The sequence below is a fragment of the Choloepus didactylus genome, chromosome 4 (assembly GCF_015220235.1).
Source record: "Choloepus didactylus isolate mChoDid1 chromosome 4, mChoDid1.pri, whole genome shotgun sequence".
Taxonomy (NCBI): domain Eukaryota; kingdom Metazoa; phylum Chordata; class Mammalia; order Pilosa; family Megalonychidae; genus Choloepus; species Choloepus didactylus.
In genome coordinates this window covers 94,490,312-94,505,498 of record NC_051310.1, presented here as the reverse complement: position 1 = coordinate 94,505,498, position 15,187 = coordinate 94,490,312, and the positions used below count along the sequence as shown (strand labels likewise).

Genomic DNA, 15,187 nt, shown 5'->3' with positions numbered 1-15,187 from the left:
TCGAAGGTCAAGAAACTTGGCCCTCTTGAGTTAGTATCCAGAAGTAAGCAGGACTTGAAATGACCTGCCTTAGTCTGGTTCACTTAAGAACAGAATGTAAACCAGGGCCTGAAAGATTCATTTGCCTTGGGAAGTAGAATGTAACAGCAAGATGACTCACAGTGAGCATAGCAAAGGGTGGGGGCTCTCTTGGGGGACAGTTCACCCAGTGTGGGATGAGAGCTGAGTCATCCCATGGCCCAACAAAGCACACATCTCTGGCAAGTGCCTTCTGTCTGCCAGGTTCAGGGCCTTGCCACTGTGAAGGACAGCCCCTGCTGGCATCCGGCTCTGTGGCCATCCCTTTCCTATGTGCCAAGTCAAACTCCCCTTTGGTTAACAGTTTTTATCTAGCAAGTACAAAACTGAAGTTAAAATTCCAACCCCATACCCACACTGTGTGACTAAACCCAGATAACAGTGACTGGTGTTTTAGGTGTTCCTATGCCTTTCAGCAACACATGGCAACCATGATCTGGAGGCAGCTCTCATCACGTGTGTGTGTGTGTGTGTTTCTAGTAAATGTTAGTTCTAGGCTCTAAGAAAGGCTCTTTGCTGCTATTGTAACATTTCAGCACCTAAAGAAGAAAGTAATAATTTTAAAGAAGAAAACTGATATTCAGAGAGGTTAAATTACTCTCTTAATTTCATTCTTTCCATGAATCTGCTATTTTCATGGAAGTCAGGGCCAGGCAGACTCCCCCTCCTGGCTTCTCACTGATCCCGACTGAGGCTCAGCCCCCATGATGTGGGGCAATTGCTGCCCTCTACTCTTTCCTGAACGCCCCTCCCTCACCAGGGGCCAGCTCTGGGCAGAATTCCTGCACACAGGCTCTCGGAACCCAGCTCTCCATCCACTGAGCTCCAAATAGACTCACCTTTTGTTGGTGGCAGCTTCTAGGTCAAAAATATCAAAGTCCCAGTTTTCTTCATTTTCCATGGCCCGGGCTATCCGCAGTGGGACATCATGAAGGGAAATAGGAGTGATTATATTGCCTGGAACCTGTTGAAGGTCTGCAAAATGATGCAATTTGGAGAACAAAATTAATAGGCTTTACGACATTAATCATTTCTTCAGCAGGACAGTACTGCTTCAGGGGACATTTGCTTTGTTTCCAAGATTTTAAGACATGCTGAGATGCTTCTTACTGAAAAGAAAAATTACTTGAAAATTTTTATCTGAGAAAAACTATTTTCATCACTCAAGCCTGACCTATTATATGGAGCTAGAGATCCAAAAACTTAAAAAGGAAAAGCTTACTTTTTGTTGAAAGAATATATTCATTCCCTGATAGTCTTCGCAAACCATCCTGATAAAAACCAAGAAAACAAGAAAAAGATAAGTCACAACCATCCTTTTCTGCTTGAAAATTCCATGGATGGTCAGTCCCAGAGGACAGCTCAAGGGTAGCCCTGTCCATCAATCCACCCCAGCCCCCCTGAGTCATCACTGTGGTCCCGCTGAACTCACAGCCACTAGAGAACGGTGCAGCTCGTTACTGGGAAGGACTGGCTCTGCTGGAAGCTAAACTCAGGGGTAGTGTCAACAGCAGGGAAGTGAGCTTGTACTCCTAGCCTGTTTAGGTCTCTTAGGGATAAATCCTTTCTACCCTCAACCCTTTCCCATAAATTTCTTTCCACCCTCCTCACCTACTGGGCAGCAGGTTTCCTCTAGAAAACTAGATTCTTTCGGTTCCTATAGTCTACCTCATTCTCCGACTCTGGCCTCTCTGGGTGAGAAGTGGGAGCTCTAAGTTCCTCAGCACTGTTCCCAACCACCCTGCCTAAGCCCTGCCCTTAGCAGTCCTTCCCTAGTTCTGTGCTCCCCTCTCCCTACCTTGCCTCTTTTATCTACTCACCTCTAAGACTTCATCCCATCCCCTGCCCCTATCATCTTCACATAGGTCTACAGCCAGAGGAGCTTCTGTCTCAAATAGGCAGGACCACAGTTCAGACATTATCATCACTAGGATAATGACTCTTCCATCACTCCATGGTCATTGTCTAAAACCTTATTTTTATCAAAGTATGAATTGGGTGAGCAGGTAAAAATAAATTACTTGTAGACCCCCTAAGCAGAATTAGAGAACACCTTCATGTCTGCTGTCTAGGATATGCTCCTCCCTTATCCACTCCACACTGAGGTCTCTCTGGGTGGTGGGCAGCAGGTAGATAATGGCCTCTGGCCAGAGAGCAGCCAAGCCTAGGCAATGAAGTTTAGGCCTTGACTGAGCTCTACATACCTGCTTGCTTTTCTAGAGAGCCTGGTTTATAAACAAAGAACCTCTGAGAAAACGAAACAAGAGTAGGCAGGCTCTGGTCAGCAGCCTGGTTGTGTATACTTACAGACACTAATCCCCCAACAAGGTCATTGGCATGAGGATCATCATCCTTAACACCGAACTGTGGTGAATATAATTCAGTGGTTCTGAGAATTTCCAGCACACGGTCTAAGGCTTCTGTCACAGGCATGGGGCTGCTTTCTTGGGCAGCATTGATAATATTGATTACCTATAATAACATGGAAAGAAGACTTAAGTTTCAAAATACTAAAAACAAGAAGAAAGCAATCCAGAGACTAAGGCTGGCAATAGTGCTTAATGCCAATGTAAGATGAATATAATGTCCTTGTCACACATCCTCTTTTTAGAGGAGATTGTACAACTGTGAAAGCATTAACATTATTGTGCAGGTGTCTGCTTCTTCTCACTGGAAACAATTGACCAGGAGAACAAGGAACTTCTGTGCTCAGTGGAAACCGATCACAAACTGCTTCACCTTGGTGATGGGTGCCTCAATTGTCATGGAATGTATCCGGGCCATAGAGGAGTGTCGTCTCTGGTTGGCAACTGTGGAAAAAGGGATGCAGATGTTGGGGTGAACACAGCCAAGGGCTCTGTGACTGTCCTTCCCAACCCTGGCATTAGTGTGCTCCCAGGCACCATGAAGGGCTAAGGCCAAACTACATGGTCACTGAGCTTCCGTCCCATTGTAACAAGCCTAACCAACTCGCTTTCTTTAGTTCTAGGCACTAGGATGCACATGTCCCCAGAGGCCAGTGAAAAAATGGGGAAAACAATCTAGTGAGCCAAAGCCAAACAGTTAGCCTCTTTTTGCTTCTATAACAATTAGGCTTTATAATTCTTCAGCTAGCTACTATCCAGGAGTAAAAATTTTCTGGAAGACAGTTACACCAGCCTCTTTTGTTTCATATATGGAAGGAGCAATAAATTGCAACTCACAATAAATGGAAACACATGAATTCTGGATTAAATTCTTCAAGGCATCCTTTTGGTGCTTTACATTGTAATACTTAATGTAGACTTAATCTAGACTTACTCTAGACCTGACCAGGTAAATCCTTAAATGAGGCAAACAGCATTTAAGATCTCTTAGGATCTTAAAGTTTGTTAATTTTTTGTTGCACCTGTCAACACGTGGTTCCTTTGGGGTGGGGGAAACCTGGGTAATGTATAGGCAGGAAAATAAATATTCAAATAGAGTTCTATGTATCTCCATGAAAGCCCCTCTATCAGGCCAAATGCTGTTTACCAGAGACCTTAAAGGACCATAGACTTCCACTGCCTGATGCATCAGCATTGTTTTACAAATGAAGAAACTGAGGCCTGAGGAGAGACACTGTCCAAGGTTAACCAACTCAGGGACTCTCAAACACTTTAAACTTTGAGACCAACAGAACTTCTTAAATCTAATTTTGGTAACCAGTACAGAGTTGCCAACTTTTCATTTTACTCAACATGGTTATCAAATCAAAAAACTATCACCATCTCATAAAGGATCGGTTTTCATTTAAAAATATTATGAAAGTGACGTGCTTATAAAAATCAAACAACAGTGTAATGCAATAAGGTAAGGAAAAAAGGTATGAAGATTATTGTGTCTATGCAGAAAGTCCAAAAAGAACCTACAAACATACTACTCTTACAATCAACGTTACTAGGAGCACGTTAATATACAAAAATCAATTGCATTTCCATATACTAGCAACAAACAACTGGAAACTGAAAAAAAAATACAATAGCATCAATTAATCTAATAGCATCAATAAATCTAATGAAAGATGTGCAAGGTTATAATGAAAATACAGAACACTGCTGAAAGAAAATAAAGACTTAAATGGAGACATATAGCATATTTAAAACTCAGAATTACTGAGATTTCAGTTTTCCTCAAATTGGTCTACAGATTCAAGACAGTCTAAGACAAAAATCCCAGGAGTTTAAATAAATATGTGTGTATTAATGTAAACAAACAAACTGATTTGAAAAATTATGGAAATGTAAAGGATCTACAATAGCCAAGAAATCTTGAAGGACTATACTACCTGATATCAAAAGACTCATTATAAGGTTATACTAATCAACAATGAAGTACTGGCACAAACATAGACAAAAAGGTTAGTGGAATGGAATAGAATTGAGAAACATCTAAACTTTTATAGTTGAAGTCACCTAATTGACAGTAATGGTGCTGCTGCAAAAGGCGCTCTTTTTTTCCAAAATGGTGATGGATCACTTAGAGTTCCATGTAGGGGAAAATTCATCCTTGACCCTTACCCTCACATCATATATAAAAATCAATTAGAAACAGCAGATCTAAAGTGAAAGATAAAACAATAAAGCTTCTAGAAGAAAACATGGGAGAATATCTTCATGACCCTGGGGTTCTTAAATAGGACAGAAAAAGGACTAAGTATAATACAAAACATTGCTAAATTGGACTTCATTAAAGTTAAAAACTTCTGTTCATAAATAGACACCATTAAGAGAGCAAAAGGCAAACCACAGCCTGCTGCACATAGCCAACGATGACATCTAGAATATAAAAAGAATTTCTATAAGCCAACAAAAAAAAGATAAACAATCCAATTATAAAAATGGGCAGAGGATTTGACCAGCATTTCACAAAGGAGGATATCCAAATGGCCAATAAACATATGAAGTTTCATTAGTTATCTGGAAAATCAAAATTAAAGCCACACCCACCAGAACAGCTAAAATTAAAAACACTGGTATTACTAACTGTCGGAGGATGTAGAGCAACTGGGACTCTCATACATTACTAATGGAGAATAACTTGGTACAGCCACACTGAGGCCCAGTGTGCACGAGATACATGTATGTCCACCCAAAGTATTTTTATAAAACTGTTCATAGCAGCCTTATTCTTAACAGCCCTGAAGTGGACACTACACAAATATTCATCAACAAGAGAATGGATAAACTGTGGACTATTCACACAATGGACTACTAAGCAATTAAAAAAAGTGAACTGATACACATAACAACACGGATGAATGTCAAAAACATTAAGATGAGTGAAAGACGCCAGACACAAAAGAGTGACTACTGTACCCTACCATTTATATGTAGCACAACAGGAAAAATTAATTTATGATGATGGTTATCTTTGGTGGTTTGGAACTGTATGTACCACAGAAAATCATGTTCTTACAGCTACTCCATTCCTGTGGGTGTAAACCTATCATAAGTAGGACTTTTTGATGAGGTTACTTCAGTTAAGGCGTGGCACAGGTTGGGTCTTAATCCTCTTACTGAAGTCCTTTATAAATGAAATGAATAGAGTGAGAGTGCACGTGCCACAGAAGCAAGAAGCTGAAAGCAATGAAACCAGGAAGAAAAGGGAGAGATCAGCAGACGATGCCATGTGCCTTGCCATGTGATGGAAGAGTCCAGGATTGCTGGCAGTGAGTCTTCAGGAAGAAAGCATTGTATTGATTTGGATGTTCTGATAGCTTGTAAGCTAATAAATTCCCATAGTTAGAGCCAACACATTTTATGGTATGTGCTTTCGACAGCTTACCAAATTAAAACATTACCTCTGGATGGTGAAAAGTATTTGTATATAGATTTTCAGTATTTATTTTGGATGGTGGTTAACGAGGTGTATCTAATGGTCAAAACTCATTGAACTGAATCCTTAGTATCTGTGTGTTACTGAATGCAAATTATAACTCAAAAGAAATAATGGTTTTAGAAAACCAAAAAGTTAAAAGAAAAATTTTAAACTATTAAAAATACAGAAATATATAAAGTAATCCAAAGGATCAACAGTGTTATGAGTGGAGCAGAGTGTTCTGGGCACAAGAGCCCTCACCCCTGCGCTACACTGCCCAAGGACAGCAGAGGGTCATAGAACTGTGACAAGTGACCACAGTCAACCCTCATAGAATCCTTGTAGAGTTTTACACAGGATTAATATCTCCAGTTTACAGCTAAGGAAACAGAAGCACTGAAGTCCACCCCCAAGACTGCATAGAGAGCAGCTGAAGCTGGGACTTGAACCAAGGTCATGCTGATGCCAAAGCACCCCCCTCTTGCCCATAACATCACACTGCTTCCCTGCTGGCACCACCCCACCCCTACCCACAAAGCAGGGGTAGAACCTGTATAGTATATCTCTGCCAGGGACACAAGGCATCGCATGTGATTCTTACAACAAACCTGTGAGGGACATGAGGGCAAGTATTTAATCCCCATTGTATAATCTTGGTTGCCATTGCCTTGGAAAATTTTGACTTTTTAACCCAGTACAACAAACTCCCTACACTTCACTATTCATCTTTGGACTGAAGAAAGCTAGCAGTAATATTTATTTTGGCATTATCTACAAATAATTCTTATTACATTCACAAAACATAAACTACTAGATCATTTGGGTCCACATCTATATAGTCTTTTAAAGAATTATATTCCAATTAGAACTTAAATAATATTTAATGAATCTTTCATATTCCTAAACCCAGGAGATAAGGCTGGGCAGGGAGAGTCAGGTATCCAACACTGACACGGTAGTATTTTCTTCTCTTGTCTTTGGCACCTACCGTCACTTGTCCGAGAGGTAAGAGATCTGACATCTAGTGAGCCTTTTCTCCTGTCTTTATGTTTGCCTGTCTGAATATCTGTGGAAACAATTAAATTATAAATCACCTCTTCAAAGGGATTCTAACAATGTATTAACAAAGGCTACCGATCTGAAACTAAACAAAATTTAAGAGTTAGAACACCGTTTAAGATGCCACAAAAATCAACAGTGTACAGAGAAGAGAATATGCAAGATTTGGTTTTTAAGGGGTTGGCTTTCTCCAAATGTCCCACCTGGTACAATCATAGATAAGTGCTTAGTTTCCAGATTACAGTATTAGAGAGTCCCAAAACATAAAGTAAAAACTTACAGAATTGAACTCGGAGAATTTCTCCTACTTCATTTCTGTGTAACTGAGTAAAATGGTGGGAAATTTTTTCACCCCATCTACCTCTGCCCCACAGGAAAAACCACTTTTATTCATTTTCTCCATCATACAAGCTTTAAAACATCCCAGGGAAGAACACTCCCTTCTCCTTTCTAAGGATGCATGGAGAACCTGGTTTGGGGTGTATTTCAAATGACAGTTTATCTTTCTTCCCAAACCTGCTCCCTGTCGGACTTCCCCTTCTCTCTGAATGCACCGTTGCTCTTCTAGGCTCCAAACAGGGTGTTGTTCTTGACTCCTTTTCTATCCCTGACCTCTCTCTAATCAGTTAAGAGGTGAGGCTGACCTTCCTTCCCGACTTCTCTGCTGTACATCTGCTGAGTGCCCAGAGGGGACTGGGTGCTTTCATGGGCTGCACCTCGCAGGAGCCTCTCCAACCTGCGAGATGGGTATCCCTGTCCCCATTTCATAGATGAGGAAACTGAGAAGGAACTTGCAGGTGATAAATGGCAGAGTTGACATTCGAGCTCAGATATGCAAATTCTCTTTTACACAGGCTCTGATAGTGAACCTGTCAAGGTCACAGATGATCTCCTTGTTGCTAAATCCAAAGGCCACAATTCAATTCTTATCTGACTCAACTTGACTTACCGGACTAGGCACAACTGATGACTTTTTTGGCAACTCTTGGTTTCCATGGTTTTCCTTCACTTCTCTTACTATTTCTTCCTAGTTTTATGATTTCTTCTTCCTCAGCCACATTGGTGATTCCAAAGGTTCCAGCCTTAGTCTTTCTTCTTTTCTCAGTCAATACAATCTCTTGGGGACCTCTCATTTCCCCCTACAGTTTTAATTACTTTTCAGGTTGCTGCCTTGCCCCAGGCTTCTTTCCTCAGCTCCAGATTTGAATCTTAATTGCATACTCCTCGTGTCCATCTGGATACCCCTCAGGCACTTCAAATGAACTTATTATCTTCTTCCGAATCTGCTCTTTATCCTACTACCTCTTTGTTAGTCATCCATAACTCCTCCCCCCTCACTCCTCCTCTCCTTCAACTGGTCATCTAAATCAATGCATTCTGTCTCCTCAACACTCCCCTCTATATCCCTGGACTCAATCTCACCATTCCACATCTGTGTTACTAAAAATGCTTTTGCTGACCAGCAAAATTTACATTTTTAGGTTCCAGTGCACAGCAGGTACAGAGTAGATATTCATGGAATGGAGGCACAGATGAGTGAGCAAACTGATCTAGCTGCCCAGCAGAACCTCACAGATAGTGTTTTCCACTTTCATCATCTTCCTTCTTCAACCACAGCCTCCCTCCTCACTCACATCACCAGGCACTAAGTCTCTAGGCTCAGAATTACCTTTTCAACTACACTTTCTACCTCTTCTCTCTCTGATCCCACACTATCCTTACATATGACCTCTCCTCTCTCTTCCTACTGCCATCACCTTCTGTTTACTCTCCTCTGGACCCCGGCAATGCTGGCATTCTTGTCACTGGGTCCTCCTTCCCTGAAATCTATGTGATGTGCTCTAAGAGCTTCTGTGGTGTTTTGAAGCTATATATACCCCAGAAAATCATATTCTTAAAGCTAATCCATTTCTGTGGGTGTAAACCTATTGTAAGTAGGACCTTTTGATGATGAAGTTACTTCAGGTAAGGAATGGCCCACAGTAGGTATTAATCCTCCCACTGGAGTCCTTTATAAATGGAATGACTACAGACAAAGAGAGAAAGCAACGGAAGCAAGAAGCTGAAGGCAATGAAACCCGGTAGAGAAGGGAGAGACCAGAAGATGTCACCACGTGCCTTGCCACATGGCAGAGGAGCTGAGGCTTGCTGGCAGCTGGTCATTAGGCAGAAAGCATTGCCTTGATGATGCCTTGATTTGGACATTCTTCTCAGCCTCAAAACTGTTAGTCAACCCATTTCATGGTATCTGCTTTCAGCAGCCTAGGAAACTAAAATGGCTTCTTAGAGTATAGATGTTATCATGTTTCTCCCCTGTTCAAAAACTTTCAGAGGCTCCCCACCGCCTACAGATGAAAATCCTAATTTCCTACCTTGTCTAATGGATCTGTCATTACCCAAACTCCTTTTTCTGCACTGACTCTTTATACTAGTCAAAAATCTAATAGTTGCTCTTTCTAGAACATACCTCATACTTTCTCTCTTCTGTGCCTATTTCTGGGATGCTTTTCCTTTTATGCTCCTCCTCTGATTCAAAGCCCACTATCTTTTTTTAGAAGCCTCCCTCTTTCTCTAAGCCGCCACAGTGCCACTGGCCCTTTCTCGTCCACTTTCTCACCCATTGCCAATCACTTCTTATCACTTGCTATCTGTCCCTTTGTATAAATCTCCTTCTTCTTTGCAAACTAAAGCCCTGATTGCTATTGGGGCACACATAAGAACTGTTTCAGCATGTACTTCAGAACTTTGGAGTCAGCCATTCTGGATCCAAGAACCAGCTCAGCCACTTCCTAGAGAGAGTTCTTGGGTAAATTAGTTGGCCTTTCAATTGCCTTATCTGTAAAATGGGAACTTCATCTATAAAGTGCCTACCTCATTAGGTTATTACAAGGCTTCAATTAAGTAACGGCAAATATATAAAGCACTCAGAACTGTACCTTGTACATAGTAAGTGCTCAAAAAGCACAGGTAAATATTCCTAGAATCAATGATGAACTGTTCTGGTATTGTAGAAAGCACATAACCAAAAGCATGAAGGAATGGGAGAAAAGTTCTTTTCTCTGGAGGCTCTTCAGACTACCTGGGTTACCAGAACACAATGCCCAGGCAAGGCAGGGTGGTATAAAGTGCCCAAACAGGCACCTTCACCATCAGAGCTCAACCCCATCATCTGTGAGGGCCAGCGTCGGAAGGTGTCTTGCTGAAGTCATGACATATGTTCGAAGGAAACAGGTGATTCAAGACCAGGGAAAAGCATTTTCAGTAACACTGGTGTGGCAGTGAGAAGATGATATCCAAAGCGTGGTGGGGAGATAGATAGGAGGTAAGGCAAATCTGATAGGCTCCAGCTACCTCTTTGAAGGCTGGCGGTGACTGCTGTCCAAGGAAATGAAAATGTCCCTGCTAACGTACTGTGATCCAATCCCTAACACTTGTCTGCCTTTTAAAGCATAGGTCAGGCCACCAAGCCACACTTTACCCAACACCTCTTCACACAAGTTCATGCATTTAAGGGGACCGGCTCTCTCCCAGCAGGCTGAGACCCACTTTGGGGGAGGGAGAACCTGACCAGGGACCTGGCAAATGCAGGGACCTGGCAAATGCAGGCACCTGCCAGAATGTGCATAGTGCTGAGGACCTTAAACTCACAAACCAAGGATCCAAGGAAAGAAATGTTGCCATAGTGCTAGGAAAATACAGTCCCACCTCTGCATGAGGCAAGCTACTCAGAATAAAGAATAAGGATCTGTTTTTATTTTTTTTCTCCATAAGCTCAGTGAACCCTAAGAATGAATACAGGGCACCATACCTGTATGAGAGTCAGACTGAACACATTCAGTTTTTTTCTCAGCCTGAAAATGAATTTTAAAAGCCATTAGTTCTGATTGTCTAGTCATCCAATAAAGGAAATCTTGCTGGGTTGCACCTGGGGTTTGGGGCTCCCTTACGTACCTTATTGTTGCCATTGCACACTCTGATAATGGACACATAGTGTCTAATTTTTCTGTAAGTAGAAAACAATGCATTATTTCTCTCCGGACTCTCTAATCTGATGGATATGTAGCTATTTTTTCTTATGAAAACAGCACCTCCCTTTCATAATGTACAAAGTGCTCTGGGGAGAGCATTACTGTGGTTTATGGCCAAGGCCATCAATGAAGGAACAAGAGCCTCTGGTGCCTGGGTAGAAAACAAGTGATTCTTCAGAAAGACACAGTCAATTTCTTCCCAAGTCAAAACAACAGACATTTAAAAGTTCCTATGTTTATAAAAAATGTACTGCATGTTAAACAACCAAGAGCTTTTAGTTCCCTATCACGATTTTATTTCCACAATCTTTCTATCAATGCTCTTCTTCAAGTTTCAACAAACAATCTGCTCATAGCCATTCAGAGAAACAGCCACAGGCCACATCAAAGACCAATATTCCCATTTAACTTGGCTAGCTGGGGGTCTAAAACAAAGCAAGGACAGCTTATCTCAGAAGCTGCTGACTCTTATTTTATTTATTGTTCCTTCAGTTTTTTCATTTTTCCCTCTGATAATCAAATCCCTATGTATTTATCACACTCAAAAAAAATTTGGAGAGCACATAAAAGGGAAAGAATCAGAACAGAGAGCCCACACAGACCTGGCTCCCCAAGGCAAACACCAGTTGGCAGAGAAGCCTGGGGATGGTGCAGTCAGCACCACGGTCTGCAGCCCAGCCCACCACAAGCTGGCAGGAGGACCTTGGGTGAGCGACCTCCCCTCTCTAAGCCTCAGTCTCCTCATCTGTAAAATGGAGATGATCACAGCGCCGACCTCACAGGGCTATGGTTAGGAGGGAGTCAAGTGATGTCTACGTGGCCCTGAGAGCCTGTCTAGGGAGGGAAGAGCTTGATAAACTGTAGCAGTTATTATAACTGCCACTGCCAAACTTCCAGTAGGTTTTCCTTCTTTTATTTGCATGATTGAGGCCATTCATGAGATATGATTTTATGTTTTGCTTTTTCCATTTAACATTATATCATAAGCATTTCCTCTTGAAATTTAATTTCCTATGATCATCAGTTTTAATGGTTTCATATTTTATTGTTGGGTGTCCTACAATTTATATTTACAATTTTCCGCTTTTAGTATTACTTCTTTAAGACAGATTCTAAGACAAAGCTTAAGAAAGTTTCAGGCTTCTGATATATATCACTTTCCAATCTATAGTTACATCTGTTTTATATGAATATTTCCATAGAAATTAGTATTTAAAAGATTTTTTAAAGTCTAATTTGATAGGCCCATAAAGAAATAACATGCAGGCTATCAAACTAAATAAAAATCTTTTAAATGTAGAGGCTCCACCACTCAGCATTCTCATCACACAGATTATAAACTGACATTCTGATTTAAATACTTCAGTCTATTGTGTATCCATGCAGCTTGAGTGAGACTGACCCAAACCTCTGGCTCTGGGCCACCAGGTGGAGGGTCAGGCTGTGGCCATGGGGAAGCCACCAAGCACCAAGGAAATGCCACCCTGGAAGGCCATTCTGTGATGACAATCTGACCTTGTGACAAGCCTTTAAAAAAAAAAAAAACCCAAAAAACTCTTGCAAGTGGTTTTTAACTTACTTAAGCATTCAAAGCAAATTTTGCAATAACCCAAAATATGACTGAAGTACTTGGTTTTTCCACTTACCCTCCCTGTCCGATGACAGGTATTATCTTCACATTTTGTTGTACATTATCTCCATTTTTCTTTTTGGCATAGTAAATTCCTTGCCACTCCTATAAATAGAATGTAAGCATCATTATACTTTTTGTTCAAAACATAAATCCAAGAATAATTTCCACTTTGTTTTCTAATTCATTTACTAAATGCTAAAACAATTAAGATAAAAAATTATCCCAATCCCAAACACAATTTTGGGTAGTCTGACGATTCATTCTCAACCTCCAAAGTCCATCGCCCTCCTGGGTTGCTGACAAGTCAGGTCACCACGGTCTAAGTGATCGTTTGTTTTCAGGGGCTACCTGCTGGCAAGAGGGGCTCCAGGCACACTAATGAAGGGCACTCCCTCACTTACTGCACCTGCACAGGTTCCTCCTATGGAGGAGGGATCTTGGCTTCTGTCATGGGAATTGGGAGGGGAGAAATTTCAGGACTGGGACAGAGAATATACCATTTTATGGCAACTACCACGGTTTGGCTGCTACTAGCTTCTCAATCTGAACAGCTCAAGGAACCTCTGGGGTCTGTGAGAGTTTCAGTCCTTCTGCAGTAAGATGGAGACTAGAGGTAGGGAGGTAACAGTCAAGACTGAGATCACATAGAACAAATAGGTGAGACCTCAAAACCCATGGATGCAACTGTTTCATTCATGCTCTCATGATCAGAAAGAATATGGTACTTCTTTGAGGAAGTTTCTCAGAATGGAACTGCAGTCTGCAAGAGCAGTTGGGCAGGTCATGACTTCAGTGGGCTGGGAATAAGAGAATAGGGGCTGCAGGTGGTCTCCCTACTCTTGGGGTAGCAGAGAGAAGCCTGGGACAGAGCTGAGTTTTGTCACCACCTGAAGAGTGGCCCACCAGGGCAGCCTTGCTGGCTTAGCTGAAGTCTCCTGCCCAGACCCTCATTCAACCAATTCTGAAATCTGCAACCTGCATCCAAATCATTTGCCTCAGCCCAGTGGTCAGCTTCAAAAGCCAATCTTTAGACTCCTCTGGGAAAGTTGATCGAAGAGAAACCAGCACACCTGACAGAGCAAAGGATGATTACTGATGGTTACTGATATGATTCTTAAGGCAATGCAATGGGCACTATGATGGTTTGAAGCTGCAGGTACCCCAGAAAAGATAATGTTCTTTTAATCATTCCTGTGGGTGCAGACCTATTGAAGGTGGGATGACTTTTTGATTTAGGTTATTTCAATTGAGATGTGACTCACATTATTCAAGGTGGGTCTTAATTCTATACTGGAGTCCTTTATAAGAAAATAAAACACTGAAAAAAATCCCTCAGAAACTCAGAGAGGATAAGCCAGAGAAGCTAAGAGACACACAAACTGAATTCAGAAAGCCATAGGCAGAGCAGCCAGAAGCTGAAAGCAACAAAACTTAGGAAAGAAGGACCAACAGATGCCACCATGTGCCTTCCCATATGACAGAGGAATCCCATATCTCCAGCAGCCTCCTTTCTTCAGGAAGAAGGTATCACCCTGTTGATGCCTTAATCTGGACATTCTCACAGCCTTAGTGCTGCAAACGTGTAAGTTAATAAATCCCCATTTCTGGTATGTTGCATTTCATCTGCTTTAGCAAACTAAAATAGGCACCAAGAAAGGACTGCATCAAAAAGAGTCAAAGAAGCCAAGCTCAGTGCTTAGCTTGCAGGGAGCAGAAGGGAGTGCATGCCCTCACTCAGTACAGTTCTGAGTTACAGCCTGGAGTGAGATCTCTGAGAGAAGGCCAGAGCCAGAAACAGGCAAAGGCCAAACAGATCCCTAGGCAGGAAGGAGCAGGCTGTCCTCCATGTCCACAACCCATATGTGGGCTCCAGCAGCCAGATTGAAGGGTTATTTCTGAAGCTTACCATCAAGAGAAATATGGGAAACTGATTTTGGTGTTGGTTGCACAACTGTGATTATACTAAAATCCACTGAATTGTACTTTTAACGGGTGAATTGTATGATATGTGAATTATATCTCTATAAAGCTGTTACAATAAAAAAGAGAAAGAGAGAGAGAAAAATGGGAGACCAATTCAATCAGTCAGCACTTCTTAAAAGTATATTCAGGGTTTTCTCCTCCAGTCCCTTCTGAATAGATTAGGGCAGCTAACAGATCCCAGGCAATGGCCCTTTCAGCCCAGAGCTGAAGAGTCCATCTAAAGGAGCAGGACAGTTTAGCTAATGTCTTTGCTTGGACAACAGAGTTGCTTCTAAGTTTTCCAGTCATCACAGAAACAAAAAATTATTCAGTTATCATAGAAATAGTTGTAGTTTCTGAAAATAATAGCTACTTTAGAATGTTGTTATGAAGATTGAGTTGGGTATTGCACATAAATTCTTCACAAAGTCTTGACACATGGCAAACATGCATTCAGTAAACAGCCTGATTCTGGCACAGGCCAAGAACTGTACTGAGTGAGGGCATGTACCTCCCTTCTGCTCCAGACAAACTAAGCACCACACTGGTCTTCTCTGGCTTTTCTGATGCAGTTCTTTCTTGGTGCCTG

General features: G+C 41.7%; 1 protein-coding gene across 3 annotated transcripts in view; it reads right to left on the bottom strand.

Annotated features, from left to right (window-relative positions):
• The window catches only part of PDE8A (phosphodiesterase 8A), a 202,056-nt gene that overhangs the window by 25,582 nt on the left and 161,287 nt on the right, over nucleotides 1-15,187 (bottom strand). For 2 of the 3 annotated variants that reach the window (XM_037833126.1, XM_037833125.1), the window contains 8 exons: nucleotides 12,650-12,738; nucleotides 10,927-10,978; nucleotides 10,784-10,826; nucleotides 6,905-6,982; nucleotides 2,818-2,888; nucleotides 2,386-2,550; nucleotides 1,301-1,349; nucleotides 918-1,053 (listed from right to left, as the gene is read on the bottom strand). In XM_037833126.1, coding sequence (XP_037689054.1) covers nucleotides 918-1,053; nucleotides 1,301-1,349; nucleotides 2,386-2,550; nucleotides 2,818-2,888; nucleotides 6,905-6,982; nucleotides 10,784-10,826; nucleotides 10,927-10,978; nucleotides 12,650-12,738 — 683 coding nt within the window. The remainder of the gene's footprint in view (nucleotides 1-917; nucleotides 1,054-1,300; nucleotides 1,350-2,385; nucleotides 2,551-2,817; nucleotides 2,889-6,904; nucleotides 6,983-10,783; nucleotides 10,827-10,926; nucleotides 10,979-12,649; nucleotides 12,739-15,187) is intronic. The other variant, XM_037833127.1, reaches the window with a different exon arrangement.